The sequence below is a fragment of the Festucalex cinctus genome, chromosome 2 (assembly GCF_051991245.1).
Source record: "Festucalex cinctus isolate MCC-2025b chromosome 2, RoL_Fcin_1.0, whole genome shotgun sequence".
Taxonomy (NCBI): Eukaryota; Metazoa; Chordata; class Actinopteri; order Syngnathiformes; family Syngnathidae; genus Festucalex; species Festucalex cinctus.
The window spans coordinates 21,447,858-21,473,905 of NC_135412.1; the positions used below are offsets into that span (position 1 = coordinate 21,447,858).

Genomic DNA, 26,048 nt, shown 5'->3' on the forward strand with positions numbered 1-26,048 from the left:
TTTTAATAATATTGTTTTCATAATAAAAGTCTGCATTATCTATGCTGTATGTAAAATAGTTCATGTCTAATGGTGACATGGAATTCCTGAGTACTATGAAACTTACTGAACACTTCCAGGTGAGCGTTGATGGAGATGTTGGTGTTTTTGATCAAGCAGGTGTACATGCCGCTGTCGCCGGGGCCCACATCGGACAACTCCAGCGTCCCGTCGGTCAACAGGGAGACTCGAGGGTCTGACAGCAGGGGGGCCCAGTCCTCCCCCTCCCTAAATAGAAAAAAAAAAAAAAGTGTCAATTTGGGAACACTTTGGAATGCTGGAGGTCCATACTAGGGAAAAGTCCAGAAGCTTCAAACCACAACAACAAACAGGAAAACACAAGATGAGACAGTGTGTCGAGTTATCTGAGCTACTAATGTCTTTTCATGTGGGGAGCTTGCAATATTCATTTAGGTGTGGTCACCACCCATCAGCGGCTGGATTCTTTGTGGCTTCCATTCACTTTCTCTTTTTTTTTATCCTGGCCTTCTGATTTCCGTATAATGTCGAGTCACTCACCATCCGACATGAGGCTTCGGCGAGCCGAAAGACTCGCAGGACATCTTGACGGTCCCGCCCTCCGTAACCCGGTACACGACGCCGTCTGAGGATAGGATCTGAGGGGGAAGCTCTGAGGGCCACATAGAAAACCAACTCGGTCATTAAACGAGACAACTGAATGCTCATCTACTGAATGCAAAGACGCACCGACGACGTGGAGGTAAGCGTTGAGCAGGATGGAGCCGTGTTTGTTGGCGGCCTCGCACTGATACACCGCCGTGTCACTCAGCACGACGTCCTTCAGCTTCAACACGCCGCCCAACACGCTGCGGCGAGGGTCCTCGTCCACCGCTGAGGAGACGAGAAAAAGTGAGAGTATGTATCGGAAAGTTCCTTTTGTGCTCCTGTATTGTCCAAGTATTTATAGATACTTGGACAATAAGATGCAGTGTTTGTCCTATCAATATGCCTTTTGTTTCACCTCAAATTATAGTACCATACACTCTTAAAACTACTAAACACAAATGGGGTGACATAGATAACCCAGGGACCAAGCCAATTCTCGGTTATTTATACCCAGCACGTTGGGTTGAGTAGATCAAGACTTTGATCCAACAAGGGGTAAAAATTGCTCATAGTTGAAGCTACCAAGAAAAAGAATACACTTTATTAGTACAGTGTAGCTGTGGTTCAAAATGATACTAGTGTTTTCTAACACTATATTTTCTATGAAGAAGAAGCAACTTTATCATGTTAGGGGTTGCCACAGCAAATCAAATTTACTACAAATAATATACTTTATTTTTTGACTTGACTTGTTTATCTATGCTAGCGAGATACAGTACAGTTGTTTGTCCACTAGATGGCAGAAGATACAAAAACCCGTCTACCTACTCCTATCGACACAACATACCGTGCACAATAGAAATGTGTTGAAATATACGGGCCCCAATGTTTGTAAATCGACTACATAGTGAGTATTACTTCTGCATTGTAACATTTTTTGAGACTTGCTGTGCCATAAGACTTTTGTAATGAGGAAGATTGTGACCAATCAGCACTGATGAAGGTTACCTGAGAGTGGTTGACCGTTGATGCTCCAGGTAATAATGGGTGTCGGGATGCCTTCAGCTAGACAGTCCAGTCGTACGGTTTCGCCTGGAGCGTAACGCAGGTTCTGAATCTCCTTCACCCAGTAGGGAGCAGCTTTATATGTGGGGAGGGGGGGGGGGGGGGAACAAGGCGTTGTTTTAATGTCGACAAAACAAAAGGAAAATACAGTGAATGGTCAACTATTTGCTGTTAAAAAAAAAAAAAATATATATATATATGTATATGTATATTCTAAAAATTCCACTACTTGCAGAATCTGTGTACTTTTTTTGGCTTTACATAATTTCCTAAGTTTCCATAAGATGTCACCAAAACCCTGGCTAATAGAATTACATTGGAACCATCCATCCATTTTCTCAACCGCTTACTCCTCACAAGGGTCGCGGGGGTGCTGGAGCCTATCCCAGCCAGTTTCGGGCAGTAGGCGGAGTACACCCCGAAGTGATTGCCAGCCAATCCAGGTACATTGGAACATTTGAGATACAAATTCATTTCGTTCAGTGACCATGTTCTCATACCCCCCCACCACCACAACCAATTAAAATGAGCGCAAATGCCATTAATCTGTGATGGTCGTCTAAAGATTAAACTTTCTATTTTCTATTTCCTTTCTATTTTATTTTAATAGAAAAAAACACACCATAATATTTTGCTTTACGCAAACAGTACTAACATAAATAAATAGAATGTAAAGCATTAAACAATTTGAACAGCTAATTTTGGTGTACCCGCTTTGGCCACCAGGAGGCACTCCTATATAGTACAGTCATACACACACAAATGAAGAAGAGTAGCCTTCTACTAATACTATACTGTACTAATGCTACATTTGAGGATGGTTGGAAGTCATATTTATCAGAGTTGTTTTTTCCCAGTTCCAACCTGAAAACTTTCGACGTGAAAGTAAACAACCAAAATGGCGGATAGTGGTAAATTGTTTTTTTTAATTTTGGTTCTTCAAACTTATTTTTGACCTCCAGCAAACTTACCTTCTCGTAATTTTGCTTCATTTATTGTTTTTATCTTATTTCATAAGCATTCTATACAGTTGAGTAGTTCACCGTATAATTTCATGTCGGGAGATAACGGCATACTGTCACGTACGTTGCGTTACTCAAGTTATGTTGAATATTTATGAATGAAGAACGCTATCTAGTTTTATACTCAAGTAAATTGTGTTTTACCATTTACTGTTTGTCTTTCCAAAGGGGAAACCATTGTAAGAGTGACGTCACTTGTAATCCGTCGGTGAAGTTGGGGTCCTCTTTTTCCCGACTTTGAATTTCCGAGTTCCCATACACACTTCCTGGTTTGAACTCGGAAAAGTCCGACTTCCAACCATCCTCGAATGCAGAATTAGATATTTGCTGTAATAGGCTTATTAGTCATTGAGAATAAAGAATATATATCTAAGTATTGTTCTATTTTATGTTTTCGTGTTTTACAGCATTTGTGTTCAATTATCTGTTGCTTGAAGGGTTGGAAAACAGCAACTATCATGCTAACCGTTAGCATATCAATTGGATTGTCCATAATATGTTATCATTATTAAACTATAAAATATTAAACTATTGTTAAAGATATCCATCCATCCATTTTCTTGACCGCTTATTCCTCACAAGGGTCGCGGGTGCTGCTGGCGCCTATCTCAGCTGGCTCTGGGCAGTAGGCGGGGGACACCCTGGACTGGTTGCCAGCCAATCGCAGGGCACACAGAGACGAACAACCATCCACACTCACAAGCACACGTAGGGACAATTCGGAGCGCCCAATTAACCTGCCATGCATGTCTTTGGAATGTGGGAGGAGACCGGAGTACCCGTAGAAGACCCACGCGGGCACGGGGAGAACATGCAAACTCCACCCAGGAAGGTCCGAGCCTGGACTCGAACCGGAGACCTCAGAACTGGGAAGCGGACGTGCTAACCACTCGACTACCGTGCCGCCCTGTTAAAGATATACAATACGCAATTTTCATTTTTTTTTCCTGTTTAGTTTAACAGCAAGCTCCAACTTTTTTTGTAATGTAATGTAATATGACCGAGTTATTGAAAATGAAATCAATGTGTTTTGGGATCAGGATTTATGATATATACATGGTTTACCAATGACAACCCTTTTTTCAGTGGTACATATCAGCCGACCGACCTTCAACAGTGACGATGAAGGAGTGCACGCTGGAGCCATGCGCATTGAACGCTCGACACTCGTACTCGCCGTCGTCACTCTGGCTGACGCTGTCAAAATAGAGCCAACGGTCGTGGTTTTCCGGATGCCCTCCGGTCTCGTCCAGGTTGCTGTCCTTCTTCTTCCATTCCACCTTTGGAGTCGGACTGGGGAGAAGGAAAAGACGGAAAAAAAAAAAAAAAGAGGAAGAAAATGCTCAGGCAGGACACGAGAGCAAAAACAGGAAGTTGATCGAAAACAGATCCTTACAGGCCTTTGGGAATACATTCTAAGGTCAGACTTTGGCCACGGAGCGCTAGCACCGATGAGTGGGAACCTTTCGGGTGGAACATGTGAGGTGGCTTTCCGTGAGCAACGTCGTTACCTGGATAAAAGAATAAACAATCATGTCACTGATGGCCAATCTATTAATTAATCAACCAATCAATCCATACATCAAACACCAACCAGTCAGTTAGCTACTCAGTCATGTGTTATTATTAGTAAAGAGTATGTGTTCAGTTTCACGCACGGCCCATGTAACGAATGTTACGTACGGTACTCGTGATGAATAAAATAAAATAAAAAAATTTTCGAGTCCCTAATGCAGGAATGATATGCTCCATGGCAGTATCAATAGTTTGTCGCACTATTAACTGATGCTGCATAGGAAAAGAAAACAATACGGTGTGTGCTTACGTGCATATTTGTTCCTAATCCTACCCCTAATTTATGTTGTATGCCGAGATGATACTGTCCATGACCGTATTAATATTTTGTCCCACCCATAACTGTTGCTGTATGTTTGCCTGCCAATTTCATTGTGGTAAAACTGATATGGTGCATACCAATATCGATATTTTTGTCCCACCCCAATCACACTGCACATTGTCCTATTGATATTTTACCTCACCCATTACCAATAACTGATGTTGAATGGGAAAGGATAACGCTCACACAACAGTACCAATATTTGATTTATCCGCTAAATGACACTGTATGTTAAGAGATAATATTGTGTATGCCAATATTGATTTTTTTCTTTTTTCAAGTTAGCCCTTCTAATTAACAATATTATTAGATAGTGATACGGTGCACGCTGGTATTGTATTTTGTCCCACCATTGAACGTACTTTACCACTAGCAATTATGATGCAGCTCATGTGCATTGATATTTTCCCCCTTGAACTAAATCAGTAGAATTAGTGATACTGACGCACTGTATGGCAGCATCGATATCTGGCGTGCATGCGTGTGTTTGTACGTGCACTCACTTGGCAGCACAGTGAGGGCGACGGCAGTGTCGGGCAGGATGGTTCTGGCTGCAATGTAATGGGAATTGCAGATATAATCCTCTCGGCTGTCGCTCCTGAGCAGATTAGCGAAGTACAAGTTGCCGTTGAGGCCGACCATAACTCTGTCGCTCTGCCTGATGTGCACCAGCCCTGCAACAAGTAAACACAGACTGGACAATCACACCGAGTCCACACTGACATTAACAACACTCAGCTTATAGTGCATCTTTGCTCTTACTAAAATTAACGTAACACACATAGTCCCCTTATTTCTCTGACTAACCCTTAACCCTTATTTCGAATCCGAGCAAACTACGAACCAAACCCCAATTCCCAAGTGAAAATGGCTGGAAGTGAAGTGGATTACTGGATTTTGACTGATTTTGCAAGGCCCACAGAATATTGTGGTCTACTGCTATAAAAAGCAAGCAATTAGCATTAGATTAGAGCTAGGTTTCATCAATAATCACATTCCTGTTAAAGGGATAGTTGGGATTTTTTTACATGAATCTCAATTTGATCCTCACCTTCAGTGTGTGCGATCATCACTGACTCGCCCCTGACAGCGTTCTGTGACACGATTTCTGGTCCGGTGTTGGACGAGAGGAAAATAGTCCAGCAAGTTGGTTGGGGTTACGGAAATAAAGTGTTTTTCTTCTAAAAACAATTTGTGTTCAAAAGAGTGATACATTTCCATACAAACCTCCCTTCGGAAAAAAATTCAGCCGCCATTACCACCGGTGACTACTTTTCTGTTCGTTCGTATCACTGCGCGGCGCCCCGCATACAGCTGATAGACGCGGCGCACGAATCTACAAGTTGTTTGTCTTTTCGAAGGCGGAAGGCGCGACTATCAGCTGTCTGCTGTGCGTCTATTAACTGTCTACATGGCGCCGCGCAGTGATACGAACGAACAGAAAAGCAGTGCCTGTTGGTAATGGAATCTGACTTTTTTTCAGAAAGGAGTTTAGTGTGCAAATGTATCATTCTTTTGAACACAAATTGTTTTTAGAAGAAAAACGCTTTATTTCCGTGACACCAGCCAGCTTGCTGGACTATTTTCCTCTCGTCCAACACCGGACCAGAACTCGTGTCACAGAACGCTGTCAGGGGTAAGTCAGTGCTAATCACACACACTGGAGGTGAGGATGAAATTGAGATTCATGTCAAAAAATCCCAACTATCTCTTTAAAAACACTGTCAAAAAGTGCTTGTTCCAACATCGTCCCTGGCTGATCTCTTATACTCTGCTGTCACCTGCTGGCCGTTTTTTGTAATAACTATGATTGCTTTAAGCCACCTCTCCATGTCAGAAGCTGCATCAAAGCCTTCTGTATGCTCTCGCATAAAAAAAATAAAAGTAAATATGTTTTTGGGAGTGACGGACAAATTATTAAAAAATGTACACATTTTTGGGTTTGAATGAGTTAAGGTCTTTTCACACTGCACCGTCAAGCTACCCTTTCATTAAAGGCGCTGTCTGCCAGTTTCACTATGGAAAAGGCACTTTTTAAATACAGGATTTTAACAATCAAACTACTTTTCAATTTATATATATATATATATATATATATATATATATATATATATATATATATATATATATATTTTTTTCCAAACTTACGCTTGTCCATCCAGTGGATATGTGGCGGGGTGGAGCTCGGTGGGGAGTTGCAGGACAGCACCATGCTCTCGCCCACGTACGCTTCCCGGCGTAACTTCTGCTGCTTCAGCAGAACTGGCTGGGCTGCAACACACACGCGCACACGCACACTGACATCACTGCTCTAGTTCCTGGAAATGGCTACCACGGCAACAAGAGATGAGAGCGCAGAAAAGGTGGCCCCAGTCAACCTCACTGAGTCATTCAAGTGTATGTTACTGTACATCCGGTCTCTCATCGGTCATGTGACAGCTTGTGCAATAGCTCTACAATGGATACATAGATATACTCAAGGTAGATCGGTAGATAGTTTGATTAGAATGGCAGCTAGCTAGCTAGCTTGGTTGGATATGTAGTTTTGTATGTGGGTAGACGGTGTAGGTAGCAAAGGAAGTGAGTTGATGGGTAGGCTGTTAGGTTGGATGCGTAGGTTGGTTTGGTAGTTTAGTAGGTTGGTTATGTATGTAAGTTGTTAGTGTCTCACCTTCCACATTGATATGCACTGTGTGCGTCATGGCAGTCCCGAGCGTGTTGGAGGCGTAACATCGGAACGTTCCCTGGTACAACTCCAGCGCTTCGTCTTCGCTGACTTCCAGCGTTCCGCGTCCCGACCTCTCCGACCCGAACGTCCGGCCATCTTTCACCCAGCGGAAACTAGCGAATGGGGGGAGGAGGAGAGATGATCTCATTAGTGATGTCATTTAATTAGGGGAACATTTGTTGCTGTGGTAACAGAAAGGCCTACGAACAGAGGCAAACAGCCCGCTGAGTGTCCTATTGCTGTGAATGTTAACTCATTTCACTCTAGGTGTCTTCAATAGCATATTCATTTGTTTTTGTTTGTGCAGACTTCAATTTAGTCAACAACAATGGTCCTCTTCATTGTGTTTAATATTATACTAAAATTAGAAAAAAAAAAAAAAAAAAAGAACCGGGGAACTATATCACCAATTTGACCAAGCAACATGAAATTGAGTGGAAACACCAAATGTCATAACAGGATACATGCCACAAATAGAATGACAAGATGAATAGACATGAAAATGCATTAATACATGAAACAATAAGGACAATAATGTATGCATTCTGTATTCAAACATAACGAGGACAAACAGTATGCAGGAAATGATGACTGGATGTGGCTTGGATTGATATTTCATTTGCAACATTTCAGTCAATGATAAACATACGTGGGCGGCGGGTTGCCGGAGGCCTCGCACGGTAGATTGATGTCATCACGAGAGAAGACCGTGTATGATGTCATCACCTCAGAAGGCTCCGTGAGCACAGGAGGCTGCGAAACTGACAACACACAAAAAGTTTAATCCCACCATAAATAAATAAATTAATAAACAAAGAACATGATTTCACAACTTGCACATTTTTAAGCTTTGCCGCAGGTGTTGCCAACAAAATACATAGTACAGTAGCATAAAAATGTTTTTTTTTTAATTAAGCTTTGCACACCACCGTGGCAACAGGAGAGTCACTTACTGTTGTTCACTTTGTCTGTTTGTCCACACGGAAGCCAAAAAAAGAAGGCAAGAAGGCAAACGTTTAGCAAAACCAAAACTACTGTTGCTGAATGGTAAGAGATATCAATGCAATACATAAATCGCAATATCAATATTTTGTAGCAATTATTGGTAATGTAGTATTATGATGATAAAATACAATCATTGAACATTTTTTTTTAATTGATATTAGCCTACAGTGTTCCCAGGAGATAATTTGCATGATTTCCCCCCCAGGGGGAGTGGGGGATTTAAGCCCCTATTACACTCTTCCCAGCCTCCTAAACACTTATTACACTTAATAAATTGAACCTTTAAAACAAAGAATACAGTAAATATTAATGCTGTAAATCCTTGCACTTCTGGTGGAAGTTCTTCTTTGTCTTCTATGTAGAAGACAGACTATGGAGAAGAAGAACTCACTCTGCTTCATCTATCCTTCCTTCCTTTCTTTAGTTTTTCCTCTGGTCTCTTGAGATCTTCCTAATCTGTTGGAATTTAGAGGTTTCTGGGGTTGGTCAAAGATTCTGGTTTTGTAGCCATGTGGGTGGCAGGTGGTGTCTGGTTGGTGCTGGATTTGCGTCATCTTTCTTTCCTTTGATCTTTCCTCTGGTCTCCTGACCTTCTGAACTTCACGACTCTGGCAAGACTGAGGTATCCGGTTAAGGACGAAGGGTATGGGATTTTTATTCGGGTTCAGGTGAATTAATGAGCACAGATTCACACGCACGCACACACGCGCACACACCCACACAAATGTGCACATAAAAAAACAACAACAACAACAATTGAAAACCTCACGCTCATGCTGAGTGAAGCCATAATAATCAAACTGCAAAGCAGAGAGGGAACACTGTATACAGTATTAAATTATCTGCTTCAGACATTTCAATATCAATATTTTGTCCCTCGCCTAATTGATACAGTCTCATCATATAGATAACATGCAACATACATTATGATACCATTATTTTGGATGACACATTTTTTTGATAAGATTAGAGATGATGTGATGCATTCATCGTGATAACGATATTTTGTACACCACCTAATAGTAGCCTCATTTCAAACTGATACTAATATACTGTACAATCATTGATAAGTGCATTGTGTTTTTATTCAATTTTTGGCCCAACACCTCAGCTGGTACTGTATCAATACACCGCATTCCCAGTATTCCCAGTTTGAGATGATGTCACGATACTCACAGCCTTGCGGGATGACGAGGGCTCCCTGAGCCAGCGGAAGTGTGGATGGCGAGAGGAAGGTCAAAGGGAGGAGGAGGAGGAGGAAGGGCAGGATGGGGAGGGGGAGGGCCACTGACACACACATGTCTCAATGTCCCATTGATGCACACGCATACATCAAGTCGCACACATACACACACACACGCCTTCTCCGCCTGGGACCCTCCTGGTAATGACGTCACGGCGAGATCTAAGGTGGCGCTTTGGCGGTCTCGTCCTGTGAAGAGGAGGAAAGAAGACAAAAGGGGGTAGGGGTGTTTGACCCATAGAACAAAGGGAAGATGGTTTAGGGGGCAGGAGGTGGAGAGATGGTGAGAGAGGCCATTGAAGTCAATCAGATTATCAGATGATGTTCAATTAATCGTTATTTGAAGTATATATCTCACAGCTATTGTCCTTATAGCGAACAAAAATGAAACTACTTAAAACTACTGAGTCCAAATTGGGTAAAATAACTAACCCAGCACATTGACTCAGCACTGAGTTAAGATTTTGATCCAACAAAAAGTAAGAACTACACATATTGATGAGTACTACCAGGAATTTGGTTACCATATTATCAATGTAGCCGTGGTTTCAAAATAACAGAATTTTTATTTCCAACATTTTCTTACAAGAAGAAACAATGTTCCCCTGTCATTGGAACAGCAAGTCACTCACGCACACAATATCTTTGGCACGGTTCGACAGCAGATGCCGATCCTGACGCAGCCTTGCCATTTTGGGGGGTGGGCTGTCCACCCTGCTCATGATTCAAACCTGATCCCGGTGCCCAAAGTCAGCAATTACCTCCTGAGCCATCCAGCTGTCACCAACGTGTTCGCAGAATGTTACATGAAATTTACTTCAACTTCAGTATGTTAGATTAGGCCTCTTAAAATGATTAAATAGGTGACTTGAGCTAGGCCGTAGTGTCGCTGTGACCTGTCCTGGTTTGGTGTCTTCCTATTGATCTGCATTTTGGCACACTTTTCTGGTTGAAACCAGATAAGACCATCATGTTACACATTTTCACATGGGCTAGGCTGAGCCATCCCCCGTGTGGGTGGGTGGTCAAGACAATTAAGAGTAGAAAACATTTTGACTAGACTAGACCTTCTACAGCTGTATACTCGATCTTTCTCGCATCCAGTAAATAGTTCAAGTTACAATATGCAGTCTCCTGGTTATAATAATAATAATAATAATAATAATAATAATAATTATTATTATTATTATTATTATTATTATTAGTAGTAGTAGTAGTAGTAGTATAGGGAGCATTCAAGATAAAAGAACCTGTGAAAGTTCCCATCTGAACTTTACAAGTACATAAACATGTCCAAAATGGGCAGCAGCATCCACTTTTCAGCCCACCCAAATTCAAAATTCAACCTAATCCGATGGGTCAAAATAATTACCCTAATCTACTTAAAGTCCATAGCTACTCAGCGAGTGGGTTAGGACAACAACCCAGCATGTTTTAGTGTGTAGTGCTTGTCCTCATCTAAACCAGTTGACAAGAGCCTGGCCGAGAGCCAATTACACTACACATGGAGACAAACAATGGACTGGTTGCTAGTCAATGTGAGGGAACAAATAAGCATTCACTCTTGCATTGGGGCAATGTGGAGTGAGTTTGTTTGTTGTTGTTTTTTTTTGTTTTTTTTGGGGGGGTGCTCTGTTATAATAATAATAATAATAATAATAATAATAATAATAAGAAGAAGAAGAAGAAGAAGAAGAAGAAGAAGAAGAAGAATATTTTGAAACATATTTTATTAATTACATGAATTAGAAATTATTCCTTTCAAATTCATCTACTTAATAAAATCTAAAAAATCATATAAGTTTAACACAAAAGAAAAAACATTGTAATAATGAATGGATATATTTGATAAAAGCTTGTCAAAGTGAACATGAAAAAATCCGACTGCAATGAAGCTATCACTCTTGTTTGCCTTTAAATGGAAGTTGGCTACTTTTGCACATCTTGACTCAAAGCGCAGGATGATCTTAACACTCAACGTGCAAATCCCTTTTTCGGAAAATCCTCTCAGCCCTTTGCTAAAAATAGCACCGAGGCCCTTCAAAGTGGCCCGCGGGTCCATTCATGGAAATCCAATCAAACGGACGTGATCCCGCCAGTAAACATTCTTCTTCCGATGAAAGCTTTACTGCCCGGAGTGGAAAGCTTCAAATATTCGACTTGGAACATGCAAGGTCTAACCTGACATATGCAAAAATCATGTTCTAGTGTCCTTGTAAATAAATAGGTGCACATTTGGAGTCCCTGCTCACCCTTCAAGTGTGAGATTGAACCAATCGAGGAAATGTTTTTCGACTAATTTATGTGAGCTTCTCTGCTCACAACTTGGGAAGCTTGGCTGGCTGAACAGCCGCCTTTTACAAGCAAAAGCAGATAACATGCAAGTACAATCATGTCAAAGCAAAAAAAAAAAGGTAAGCAGAGCTGCAGTGTCAGTACAAAATCAGTGCACATTTAGCTATCAGGGTGAGCAGCATCTGATAAAATGTATTGTAAAGTTGTGGTGCAAATGTAATTGGGCGGCTCAGTGATTAAATGATAAGACCTCGTGTCACGCCCTGGCCTCGCCCCCGATGAACAGATGAAACCGGACAAAGGGGAAACAAAACACAGCCAAAAAAATCTGCATTTTGTAAAATATCACTTTGTGTGGACATGGCTGTGAATTGATTAACTAGCCTTGACTGACACACTATGCCCTTCAGCTATTATGGGGGGTGGGGGGAATGAATATTCAAATTAAACGGAAGTCACAGTTAATATCCTTTCTTTTTTTTTTTTACAACCAGAAAATTGGTGGGTGAAAAAAGCATGATGGCACATAGTGTGTTTATGGCATTAATGAGCGTGCACACTCATACAAACTTGCTCCACTCTTTTAATCCATTAAACTAAGAAGCTTTTTTTAAAAAAAAATTATTATTATTATCCCTTTTCCACAAATTTGAGATGAAACAAAATTTGATTGACGTGAGAGTGCTATGTTTAAACCTCCTGAATACCAGAAATTCAAATTTGTCCTCTGTAGTGGACGTTTTTTAAACCTTAATATCTCCCACCCAGTGCATACAATTGAATTAACCTCCTTTTGTGCTCTATCAAGGACATTCAGAGCTTTCCAATGATACCAAATATGTAGGGCTTTGCTACCTTTGATTGCATCATAAAAGAAAATGGCTTCCCTCAGCGCAAGCACTTTTTAGGAACGAGGAAAAGTAAGTGTATAACACTTTTTATTGAACAAATTTAGGCTTTAAATGTTGTTAGCATGTGCTTTGTAAGACTCTTAAGAACACATTAAAGTATTGTTTGAATTATTTTAACTGTATTTGAGCCTAGCATTTAAGTTTAAAAAAAATGTCCTCTGTAGTGGACACATCATAGCTTATTTTTATTTTATTTTATTTTTTGTCAAAAATGTATTTTGCAGTATTCCAGTTACTTCACAATTGGGGAATATCAAAATAAACATGATTGGACATTTTTTTTCCTTGTAGTCAGGAGGATATCCAACCATTAATTTGGGAATTTTGTTATGAAGACCATAAAAAAAATAAAAAAATAAAATAAAATAAAACTTTCCAAGCAGTCCTGCATGACCTGAGGAGCTGAGCAGAACAGCAGAAGACAATAATGTTTGTTTTTTGTAAATAATGTTGTCATCATACGCAAGATAACAAAGCAGGAGCTTTCCTGTCAAAATGTTGGAAGGGCCCCCCCTCCTCCAATCTGGGCTGGGCTAATGTTAAATATAAACCGAGCCGCGGCCCCTCGACCCTGCCGGTGTATTGGGACGTCCCGCAGAAGCGGAGGGGCGGTTCGTTGCGAGGCTTGAGGGGAGAAGGCAGGGTGGGTGCAGGTGGGACAGTTTAATCGGCAGGGCGGCGGGGGTGGGGTGGGGGGGGGGCGGCGCTCTGGGTTTGAGGTTGTGCGTGCGTGTGTATCGTGGGGTTTGCAGGGGACATTATGGTCCAAGAGTAAAAGGGGGGTGCAGGTGGATGAATCGTGCCTGACGGAGCGAGAAATTAACTCATTGATAGATTCCGATCTGCAGGCAAGAATCTGGAAGTGTGGAAAGAGATTATGGGAAGTGGGGGGGGGGGGATCCACACACACTCATACACTCAAAGGCAACAAAATGTCAGAATGTCAAATGGACAGCCGCTATACAAAAGAATAATAACATGTCATTTGTGTGTGTGTGTGTGTGTGTGTGTGTGTGTGTGTGCGGGTAATTTTAAATAAAATAAATAATGAAGGATTACTGTATACACAAGTGTGCTGAAGTCGTAGTTCACCATTTGATTTTCTATTTTAGCAACACTATGATGGCTTTTTACTAGAAAGTCATATATTGTCCCGCCGCCAGAGCTAAAATGATAATAAAAGTGGAAAAAAAATACATGTGTGCTTTTTTTGTCCAAATATTCGCTGATTGTGAACAGATGTGCAATGCCATTTTATTTCTGATGCCAAAGTGACTCAAACGGTAAAAGAAATTAAAAAAACAACAACAAACAAACAAACAAACAAACAAAAAAAAAAAAAAACATCCAACAAAAAAATCTTGTATTTGTTCTTTGATCCAGATTGAAACCATTTTCTTCCTTTGTTTTGTTCTTTGTTACGTATTCATAAGAAATTTATTTGTCTTACTTTATTGATTTTGATGTTAAAATAAATGTTAGGGGGAAAAACAAAAGATATTTCACCCTAATTATAATACGTAAACAGTTGTCAAATAGACCCAAACAATCGTAACATGATCATAGTGCCATGCTTACCATGTGTGTGTGCGTCCGTGCGTGTGTCCGTATCAGACTTCATGAATATGAAACGCAAGTGTCATTTTAATAAAGCACCTCTGAGATTATTAACATGTCTGCCCGAAGGCCTGTGTGCATGCGTGTTCGTGTGTGTGTATGATGCTAATTAGCAAAAGCTGACAGATTTTGAACAAAAGCTTGGTGAAAAAAAAATTCTATGAGATGTCATGTTTTTTCATTTTAAAAACAACAAATGTTTATTTTATACGAGTATAGGCTATATGTATTAAATAAATACAATACAAATCCAAATGTGTATTTCAAATTATGCTCTCAAATACAGTTTAGGGTTTCAAATTAAGGTTTTAAATAGGGGTGTCAGGCGATTAAAAATTTTAATCGTAACTATAACGACTTTAATGGTATAATACGATTAATCACATATTTTATATCTGTTCTAAATGTACAATAAAACATTTTTTCTATGTTTTGTTTCCTTTTAACATAAAAGTGGGGGGAGAAGGTTAAACTAATAGAAATATGGCTGCATTTTGTAGTCCTCGATACAGTAATTTTATAATAATTCATAAAATTGAGTTAAAATTAAAAAGAGGTACTGTGCTGTAAAAAAAAAATAGTGTGATATTGGTTTGTGATGAGGTCATTTTTCTGCCACTAGATGGCATAATTTGTTAGACATTGGTGACAGCTCAGTGCATTTTTCTTTTCATATTAAGAGCTATCTCATCTTTAACATGAAGTAACAATTGTGAAATTCGAATTAGGGTTTCATGCAAGGGTTAGCTTTCTTGTTAAGGTTTGGTTAAATTAGGGTACGATGCTAAGGGTTGGGGTTTAAAATTAGCATGTCAAATTATGATGGTAACAATGGTTAAGATTTCAAATTTGGGTTTCATGCTAGGTTGGGTTTCCAGTTCCATCCATCCATCCATCTTCTTCCGCTTATCCGGGGTCGGGTCGCGGGGGCAGCAGCTTCAGGAGGGAAACCCAGACTTCCCTCTCCCCAGCCACTTCAACCAGCTCCTCCGGTGGGATCCCAAGGCGTTCCCAGGCCAGCCGAGAGACATAGTCTCTCCAGCGTGTCCTGGGTTTTCCCCGGGGCCTCCCACCGGTGGGACATGCCCGGAACACCTCCCCAGGGAGGCGTCCAGGAGACATCCGAACCAGATGCCCGAGCCACCTCAGCTGGCTCCTCTCAACGCGGAGGAGCAGCGGCTCGACTCTGAGTCCCTCCCGGATGAACGAGCTTCTCACCCTATCTCTAAGGGAGAGCCCGGACACCCTGCGGAGGAAACTCATTTCGGCCGCTTGTATCCGGGATCTCGTTCTTTCGGTCACGACCCACAGCTCGTGACCATAGGTGAGGGTTGGAACGTAGATCGACCGGTAAATCGAGAGCTTTGCCTTTTGGCTCAGCTCTTTCTTCACCACGACGGACCGATACAGAGTCCGCATCACTGCAGACGCTGCACCGATCCGCCTGTCGATCTCCCGCTCCATCCTACCCTCACTCGTGAACAAGACCCCAAGATACTTGAACTCCTCCACTTGGGGCAGGATCTCATCCCCGACCTGAAGACGACACTCCACCCTTTTCCGACTGAGGACCATGGTCTCGGATTTGGAGGTGCTGATCCTCATCCCAGCCGCTTCACACTCGGCTGCGAACCGCTCCAGTGAGAGCTGAAGGTCCCGGCCTGATGAAGCCAACAGCACCACATCATCTGCAAAGAGCAGAGATGCAATGCTGAGGCCACCAAACCGGAACCCCTCCACTCCTCGGCTGCGCCTAGAAATTCTGTCCATAAAAGTTATGAACAGAATCGGTGACAAAGGGCAACCTTGGCGGAGTCCAACCCTCACCGGAAACGAATCCGACTTACTGCCGGCAATGCGGACCAAACTCTGGCAACGGTCGTACAGGGACCGAACAGCCCGTAACAAGGGGCCCGGCACCCCGTACTCCCGAAGCACCCCCCACAGAACTCCCCGAGGGACACGGTCGAACGCCTTCTCCAGATCCACAAAACACATGTGGACTGGTTGAGCGAACTCCCAAGCACCCTCGAGGATCCTGCGGAGGGTGTAGAGCTGGTCCACTGTTCCACGGCCAGGACGAAAACCACACTGCTCCTCCTGAATCCGAGATTCGACTTCCTGACGGACCCTCCTCTCCAGCACTCCTGAATAGACCTTACCAGGGAGGCTGAGGAGTGTGATCCCTCTGTAGTTGGAACACACCCTCCGGTCCCCCTTCTTAAAAAGGGGGACCACCACCCCGGTCTGCCAATCCAGAGGCACTGTCCCCGATGTCCACGCGATGTTGTAGAGGCGTGTCAACCACGACAGCCCCACAACATCCAGAGTCTTTAGGAACTCCGGGCGGATCTCATCCACCCCCGGGGCCCTGCCACCGAGGAGCTTTCCAACCACCTCAGTGACTTCGACCCCAGAGATAGGAGAGCCCACCCCAGAGTCCCCAGACTCTGCTTCCTCAAAAGGAGACGTGTTGGTGGAATTGAGGAGGTCTTCGAAGTATTCCCCCCACCGCTTCACGACGTCCCGAGTCGAGGTCAGCAGCACCCCATCGCCACTATACACAGTGTTAATGGTGCACTGCTTTCCTCTCCTGAGACGCCGGATGGTGGACCAGAATTTCCTCGAAGCCGTCCGGAAGTCGTTTTCCATGGCCTCACCGAACTCCTCCCATGTCCGAGTTTTTGCCTCAGCAACCGCCGAAGCCGCGTTCCGCTTGGCCATCCGGTACCTGTCAGCTGCCTCCGGAGTCCGACAGGCCAAAAAGGCCCGATAGGACTCCTTCTTCAGCTTGACGGCATCCCTTACCGCTGGTGTCCACCAGCGGGTTCGAAGATTGCCGCCGCGACAGGCACCGACCACCTTACGGCCACAGCTCCGATCGGCCGCCTCAACAATGGAGGCGCGGAACATGGTCCATTCGGACTCAATGTCCCCCACCTCCCCCGAGACAAGGGAGAAGCTCTGCCGGAGGTGGGCATTGAAACTCTTTCTGACAGGGGATTCCGCCAGACGTTCCCAGCAAACCCTCACAATACGTTTGGGTCTGCCAGGTCGGACCGGCATCTTCCCCCACCATCGGAGCCAACACACCACCAGGTGGTGATCAGTTGACAGCTCCGCCCCTCTCTTCACCCGAGTGTCCAAAACATGCGGCCGCAAATCCGATGACACGACTACAAAGTCGATCATCGAACTGCGGCCTAGGGTGTCCTGGTGCCAAGTGCACATATGGACACCCTTATGCTTGAACATGGTGTTCGTTATGGACAAACCGTGACGAGCACAGAAGTCCAATAACAGAACACCGCTCGGGTTCCGATCAGGGGGGCCGTTCCTCCCAATCACGCCCCTCCAGGTCTCACTGTCATTCCCCACGTGAGCGTTGAAGTCCCCCAGCAGGACGAGGGAGTCCCCAGAGGGAGCGCTCTCCAGCACACCCTCCACGGACTCCAAGAAGGGTGGGTACTCTGAGCTGCTGTTTGGTGCATATGCACAAACAACAGTCAGGACCCGTCCCCCCACCCGAAGGCGGAGGGAGGCTACCCTCTCGTCCACCGGGGTAAACCCCAACGTACAGGCGCCGAGCCGGGGGGCAATAAGTATGCCCACACCTGCTCTGCGCCTCACACCGTGGGCAACTCCAGAGTGGAAGAGAGTCCAACCCCTCTCAAGAGGACTGGTACCAGAGCCCAAGCCGTGTGTGGAGGCGAGTCCGACTATGTCTAGTCGGAACTTCTCGGCCTCGCACACCAGCTCGGGCTCCTTCCCTGCCAGAGAGGTGACATTCCATGTCCCAAGAGCCAGCTTCTGTAGCCGGGGGTCGGTCCGCCAAGGTCTCCTCCCTTGGCCGCCACCCAGCCCACACTGCACCCGACCCCTTTGGCCCCTCCCACCGGTGGTGAGCCCGTGGGAAGAGGGACCCACGTTGCCCCTTCGGGCTGTGCCCGGCCGGGCCCCATGGGTGCAGGCCCGGCCACCAGGCGCTCGCCAGCAAGCCCCGCCTCCAGGCCTGGCTCCAGAGGGGGGCCCCGGTGACCCGCGTCCGGGCGAGGGAAACGCGTCTCCAAAATTTTTTATCATCATAGGGGTCTTCTGAGCCGTTCTTAGTCTGGCCCCTCACCTAGGACCTGTTTGCCATGGGTGACCCTGCCAGGGGCATAAAGCCCCAGACAACATAGCTCCTAGGATCATTGCGACACGCAAACCCCTCCACCACGTTAAGGTGCCGGCTCACGGAGGGGGGGGGGGGGTTTCCAGTTCCGGTTTTAAATTAAGGATCCAAGTTACAGTTACGGTTCAAAATTAGAGCAAAATTCTGATTTTAAGATGTTTTTTTTTTAAATCAATTGTTAAGGTTTCAAGTCTGTTTATACGATCAAAAATGCGGCAGTCATCATAAAAAACGAGAGCGAGCAAATAAAAGCCGTGACTAGCCCAAGTTCCTCCTGATGCTGACATGCAAGTTAGCGTGGCCCCGCTGAGTCACGCATGCAAACGAATCACGACTATGATTAGCAGTCAGGGTTAGCTTCTGATTATAATGTTATACTGTTGGTTGAAGTTGTCGATGTAGAGGTTATTTACATTTGGCTAAGTCATGTGACGCTCTAACCACAAGTATATTTTGGCGGCTTGGAGGTGAAATGCTTTATTTATTTTATACAGCGTTCCCTCGCTAAAACGTGGTTCACTTTTTGCAGCCTCGCTGTATCGTGGATTTTGTTTAGTGCAATTTTGCATGCATTTTTTATTATTACTTTAATGTATTTATTTTATACAATTTATGAAGGTTTGAACATTGAGAATGTTTAAATAAGAGCGAAATGTGAGAAGATGTAAATGCACAAATGAGAGAAGTTTATAAACTGTGTGGTGAGGGGTTTTAGAGCCTTAAAACATTTATGACAAATGTAAAACATTAAGCTAACTATTTTGCGGATTTCACTAATTGCGGGTATTTTTTGGAACCTAACCCCAGCGGAAAACGAGGGAACACTGTATACGTATTTGGATTTTACAGTGATTATTTTTTCCGACTGTTGCTGCAGACCACATTTATAACATTTTGCATTTGTCAATTTAGTTTGTTTTTATTTGTATTTGTGGAATGCAAGATTAAAAAAAAAAAAAATGGTTACAATAAGTATTGTGTAATACAGTAAACTACCCAAGCGACTGTTTGATCTTTTGCCTAGATTACAGCCGTAAAACTCATGTATCAAACCAGCCTTCACACACTTAAGTGACAAAAAGTAAACAGAGGGCATCTACGGTCAATTTTATAAGCATAAAATGGAGTTTCAATTCATTATTAATTAATTAATTAATTAATTAATTAATTAATTAATTAATTTATTTATTTATTAAAGGGGTAGTCAACCCCAAACATTTTCTTGACAACAATATGTTACATGTGACCTAGTCTAAACGTGACATTCTGATTAATATTACATTTGTGGAATATGCGTTATGAAGTAAAATCCAGCCATTTTTATCCATCTCACGGGGCGGCCATTTTGCCACTTGCTGTCGACTGAAGATGACATCACAGTCGCTCAGGGCTCAGGCAATCACAGATCACCAGTTTTCTGACGCCGCGCTGTGATTGGTTGTTACCTGAGCAACACTGATGTCATCTTCAGTGGAGCGTAAGTGGCAAAATGGTCACCCCCCCTGAGATGGATAAAAACGGCTGGATTTTGCTTCATAACTCTTATTCCACAAATGTAATATTAATCAGAATGTCATTTTTACCCTAGTGAGGCTAATATATGTTACTGTCAAGAAATGTTTAAGGTTGACTTCTACTTTAAAGCACTCTTCTTTGATAAACTTAGGCCTATTTTAATTCGTTAACGAGAAAGTTTTTCAATTTTGGTTTTAGTTATTTTGGCAGTTTTTGTCAACTATAATAACCTTGCTGCATACATAGACACAAAAAACACCCCTCAGTATCTCTCAGCATGACAAATGAAGCAGTGCAGAAGTCAGTCATTCGTGACACTATGTGGCTGCATAAACAATAGCAGCGTGGACAAGGGTCTATTAGCCTCAGCCCGGGGGGGGTGGGGGTGGGGGGGCACGGGGGGGATGGTTGGGTGGGGGGTTCGCAATGGCAGCAGCTGGAGCCCTGTGGGCAACCCATACAAGACATCCATCAACGTATGCGCACTACGAAGTGCACGCCGATGTTTTCAGTTTGAAACATATCATGTAACCATCGCGAAGTCCCGTTGTCGTGGCAACCAAGCGTGCACTTAACCAATGCCATTAACGCACTGCTGACTAGCATATTGCTCGCGCAGATTGATTTTTGACATTTAGCCGGCGAGGCTTCCGAGTCGTCTTGTTAACGATTAACAATCCGCATCAACAGTATTGATGACTCGGGTACAATAATTGATTTTTTTTTTTTATTATTATTATTAATTTGTGCTTATTTATTTGTTGTTTATTTTTCTACATTTGAGTATTGCAGAGGCACTTTAGTCAGTTGAGGGTTTCAGGATTCAATCAATAGCTACGAGTTCAATTTAGGGTTTGAAATAGTTTTTCAAGCTAGTTTTAAAATTAGGGTTTCAAGCCTGTGTTAGATTTTTAAGTTACAGTTTCAAGTTTGCCATTTAAATCTTGGTTAAGTTTTTGCATTAGGGTTTCAAATTCGAGTTCGAAGCTAAGGTTATAATTTAAATTTTGGGGCTCAAGACATTGTTTTCAAAAGTTTCAAATTAAGTTAGGATTATGAAGAAGAGGTAGGTTTTCAAATTACGGTTTAAATTCAGTATGAGGGTTTTAGACCAGGGATAGGGTTTCAAATTAGTGTGTCAAGGCAGGGTTTATTAAAATTTTAATTTAGTGTTTCAAGTCTAAATTGGGGGTTTCAGATAAGGTTTTGTAACATCAGTTAGGGTTTTAAGCCATGGTTAGAGTTTTAAATTGGTGTTCCAAGCATGCGTTGGGGTTTTGATTTGTAGTTTTAAGCAAAAGTTGGGGTTTCAAATTAGAGTGAGGGTTTCAAATTCAGGGTTAGAAACCAGAGTTGCAGTTTCACATTTGCAGTTCAAACAGTGTTAGGGTCTTCAAGGTTTTCAAATTAGGCTGTCAAGCAAGAGTTGGGATTTCAAACCTAGGGTTAGGGTTTCAAATTAAGCTTTTTATCCAATTTAGGGTTTCAACTGTGAGGTTCAAGACATTGTTGAGGTTTCAAATTAAGGTTTCCGACCAGTGTTAAAATATTATTTCATTGATCTTTCACTACAGCATTATTTTCTACATTCATTGATGACCTCATAAAAGATTTGCCGCCCAGACTGTGAGTGTGAAGATCTCAAGATGCCACCGGCACCCCTCCCTGGGCGGAAAAGGAAAGTAGGCCCTACTCGGATGATGATGATGATCTCGTCATATCGGCGGAAAAACCTCAGTGAGCCTGTGCGACTGCCGGGAGCCGGCATGCCTTCCCGTCATCACCCCCTGTCGCCATGGTAACCACCGACTCCAGCAGCAGCAGCCAGTGCTGGCCCATCCCCCACACGGCCCCTCCTTCTTCACCTCCCATCCCCCCTCTCTGTCCCGCCGCATGGCCACACCCTGCGTCTAACAAGCACACGCACACATCAAGACGAATAGTTTATGATTGGAGCAGACACAGTGATTGTAAAATATTTTGATAGTTTAGTTTGTTCTGATGGAGGGCTTATGTCTGGGTTAGGGTTTCAAATTAGGTTTTAAAGCCAGCATTGGGCATTCAACTTATTAGTTGACTATGAGCTTAGTTTTGGTGTCACATCAAGATTAGGGTTTCAAATTGAGGTTTCAAATCAAGGTGAGGATCTCAATTTACTAACAGGTTCAGGGTTTTAAATGAGAGTTTGACACAAATGTTAGGGTACAAAACAAGGTTTCAAATTAGAGTTTGAAGCTAAGGTTAAGGTTTCAAGTTAGAAGCGGGGTTTCAAATTGGGTTTCAAGATGGCGTTACGCTTTAAAATTAGGGTTCCAAGATATTAGTAGGCTTTCAAGCAAGGGTTAGGATTAAAATAGAGATTGAAGCCAAAGTTATGGCTTCAAGTAAAAGGCAGGGTTTCAAATTAAAGTTTCAAAATAAGGACGGGATTTCAAAGTAAGGTTTCAAATCAGGGCAATGGTCTCAATATAGGTTTTAATGTCAGGATTACCGTTTCTAGTAAAGATATGAAGATGAAGTTATGGTTCCAAACAAGGAAATTAGGGTTTGAATGGAATTTTAGGGTTTCAAAATATGGATATCAGATTAGGATAACGGTTTCAAGTTGGGGTTGAAAGGCAGTATTTGGGATTCAAAATAGAGTTTCAAGTCACGATAATATTTAGGCTTACAAACCAGAATAAGGTTTCAAGATAGGGTTTCAGATTAGGGTGTAAAGACAAGGTAATACTAAAGTTTACCAACCAGGATTATTTTTCAGGTTAGGATTACAAAACGGGGTTTCAGGTCAAATATAGGGTTTCTAAGTAAGGTTTGAAAGGGATGTTAAGGTTTCAAAAGTAGGGTTTCAGGCAGGGCAAAGGGTTTAAAGTGGGGTTTCATGACAGTGTTAGAGTTAGAGGCTTCTATATTTAGGCCAAAAAAACAGGAGGATTTTTTAAAATTAAGGTTGCAAATTGGGGTTTTAAGTAAAAATTAGGTTTCAAATGAGACTTAATTCAAACAAGAGTTAAAGTGCATATTAGTGTTTGAAACCAGGATTACGGTTTGAGAGGAGAGTCTGAAGGCAATGTTAGGGTTTCGAATAAGCGTTTGATGTGAACGTTAGCATTTTAAGTCAGCGTGAGGGTTTCAAATTGGGGTTTCAAATGACATCTAAACTGACACACTTGACAATGAGCACGCTTACATTTTGTACGGAATGCATCGGTTGAGAACAAGAGAAGAAGTCCAGAAAAATGTGGGCAACATTTTGTCTTAAATGTCAGACGAGCCTAACAAACTTTTCGGGACATTTCGCAACCACCATGAAGACAGGAAGACGTTTGTCAGCATAACAAGCTTCTGTTTCTCTCGTTATTGGTCAACGGATGCTTGTCATGGCTCCAGCGCACTCATCACAAAAGTAGTCTTATTATTAGTGTGCGTGTGCATTTGTGTGTGTGTGTGTGTGTGTGTGTGTGTGTGTGTGTTTTAAAAGCATTCTATTAGCTGCATCCGAGGGTATTAAAAGCCAAACGGCACGGAGGAGCTGTAATAGCGCTGATCCCAGCTAATGGGGGCTAACAGTCGGATCAGGTCGGAAGAAGCAAACATTCCGCACGGGCCCGCCGCACAAAGACGTCTTTCTACACGAGCAGAAACGCTCCACACAAGAAGACTCAAAGAAGCTGATGATGAATCAGAGAAGAAAAGAAGGGGCGCGGATGTAGATGGTAAGGGAGATCATTTCATTTTCTCCAGCCAGGCCTCCATTTGACCCACACACACACACACACACACACACACACACACACACACACACACTCCTCCACCACAGACTCGTAAGGGTTTGGTGATTTGTTGCCCTTAAAGAGCAACAGGTGCACTTAACAAGATCTTCACAAACTCATTCGCTTTTGCCCACCTCCCAAAGATCTACAAACTTTTCAAAAAACAATTCCCATGTATTCCCAAGGCTCTTCGTACTGTAAGCTCTTCAGAAGCTCTTCTCAACTATTTTTCACAAGCTCTACACATAGCTTCCCCCCAAAACCTTTCACAAATTCATCTCAAACACCTTTAAAAACTCTTCCAATACCTACACAAATTCGTCACAAATTACTAGCCAACTTTTCCCAAAGTTTTCCCCAAGCTCCCCACAAAGCCATTTCTCAAGTGAAACACATTTTTCCCGCAAAGCACTTCCCAAACGCTATACAAACTCCTCACAAGACACTTCCAAGACCTTCCTCCATTAGCTCTTCATGAGCTCTTAAAGTTCTGCAGAAGCTCTTCACAAGCTCTTACCAAAGTTCTTGCCACTCAACACAGGCTCCAAAGCTCTTCACAAAGCTTTTCCCCAGTGCTCTTCGCAATCTCTGCATGCAAAGCTCTTTACCGAACTCTACTCTAAACTCTTCACAACGCGCTTCCCAGATCTTCCCAAGGCTCTTCATAATTAGACAAACGACTTCCAGCTCTACACAAAACCTTTCCCCAAAACTCTCCACAAGCAACTCAAAACTCCTCCTAAGCTCTTCACAAGGTGCTGTCTAAGCTCTTCCAAAAGTTCTGACCAAACTCAACACAAAACTTTTTTTTTTTTACCAATGTTCTTCTCTACCTTTGCATGCACTGCTGCACACTCTTCCCGAGATTTATAACTCTTCAACTCTTCACAACACACTTAACAGGACTTCCCCAGGCTCTTCAAAAGCTATTCTCAAAGCTCTTCACAAGCATTTGCCAAACGACTTCCAAGCGCTACACAAAGCATTTTCCCCAAAGTTCTTTACTGTACATGCTTGTCTCAAGCACCTTTCAAAACTCTCCCCAAGCGCTTCACAAGTTCCAAGCTCTTCCTAAAGTTCTTACAAAGCTCAACACAAAACCTTTTACTAATGCTCTTCACGAATCTCTGTATACACTGCCCAAAGCTCTTACCGAGTTTTATACACTCTTCACAATGCACTTTACAAGGCTCTTCATAAACTCTTGCTAAACCACCTCCAAGCTCTACAACATCCCTTTTTCCCAAAGCTCTGTATTGTACAAGCTTGTCTCAAGCACTGCTTAATACGCTTCCAAAATTCTTCACAAGGTACATTCTAAGCTCTTCCTGAAATTCTTGCCAAGCAAGCTCAAAACAAAAAAAAACCGTTTTGCTAATGCTCTTCACAATCTCTGCATGCATTGCCCAAAACTCTTCCCAAGTTAACTCATCACAATGCATTTCCCAGACCTTCCCAAAGCTCTTCACAAGCTCTAAACACTGTACAAACTCTTCGCAAAGCTCTTCATAAACTCTTCAACAACCATTCCCAAATTTCTAGTTAGTAGACATTATGGACTTGTCTCTGTGTGCCCTGCGATTGTCTGGCAACCGGTCCAGGATGTCCCCCGCCTGCTGCCCAAAGCCAGCTGAGATAGGCGCCAGCACCCCCCGCGACCCTTGTGAGGAATAAGCGGTCAAGAAAATGGATGGATGGATGGACATTATGGACAGTCTTAGCTGCAAGTGCTTCCTACTTTATTTATTTATTTATTTAATTTATTTATTTATTTATTTATAAATCAAATCATCCCGGTGCCATTTATTTTTCCAATCCAGCTCTAAAATGAGTTTGGAATGAAATTTAAGTGTTCTGGGATAAAATTTCTGCTGCTTCACTAAGACGAAAGACAAAAGCATTCTCATCTGATCAAAGCTGCGACAAATGCTAAGCAAGCTAGCTTCAACCTGCTGCCATAAATGAGCACTGCCAAGCACATCAATTAATCCACAGAGATGATCCTTGACGCAAACTGCCCAGTACAGAACCCGCCCCCATTTCGCTCATTCTCAACCATGGTCTGATCAGCTTTCACAACCATCTTGAACTCATCAAACAAATCATCCTGACGACTCACGGGCTTTCCTAAAAAAAAAAAAAGGTGTTTGGATCTCAAATAAAGTTACCCGGGAGGCATGGCAGGAATTCAGGAGTC

The 26,048-nt window shown here is 42.9% G+C and overlaps 1 protein-coding gene and 1 long non-coding RNA gene across 2 annotated transcripts in view; one reads left to right on the top strand and one right to left on the bottom strand.

Annotated features, from left to right (window-relative positions):
- Positions 1 to 26,048, bottom strand: part of LOC144014127 (neural cell adhesion molecule L1.1-like) — a 43,785-nt gene that overhangs the window by 15,353 nt on the left and 2,384 nt on the right. Inside the window, exons 2-12 of the mRNA XM_077513685.1 lie at positions 9,500 to 9,755; positions 7,968 to 8,079; positions 7,262 to 7,431; positions 6,739 to 6,861; positions 5,094 to 5,264; positions 4,090 to 4,204; positions 3,802 to 3,986; positions 1,615 to 1,746; positions 748 to 891; positions 559 to 670; positions 107 to 267 (exon numbers count right to left, since the gene is read on the bottom strand). Of these exons, the coding sequence (XP_077369811.1) occupies positions 107 to 267; positions 559 to 670; positions 748 to 891; positions 1,615 to 1,746; positions 3,802 to 3,986; positions 4,090 to 4,204; positions 5,094 to 5,264; positions 6,739 to 6,861; positions 7,262 to 7,431; positions 7,968 to 8,079; positions 9,500 to 9,623 (1,549 nt within the window). The 5' untranslated portion in view covers positions 9,624 to 9,755. The remainder of the gene's footprint in view (positions 1 to 106; positions 268 to 558; positions 671 to 747; positions 892 to 1,614; positions 1,747 to 3,801; positions 3,987 to 4,089; positions 4,205 to 5,093; positions 5,265 to 6,738; positions 6,862 to 7,261; positions 7,432 to 7,967; positions 8,080 to 9,499; positions 9,756 to 26,048) is intronic.
- Positions 400 to 4,266, top strand: LOC144014128 (uncharacterized). The gene is made up of 3 exons (XR_013282399.1): positions 400 to 760; positions 830 to 915; positions 3,780 to 4,266. It is a non-coding gene; the product is annotated as an uncharacterized LOC144014128 (long non-coding RNA).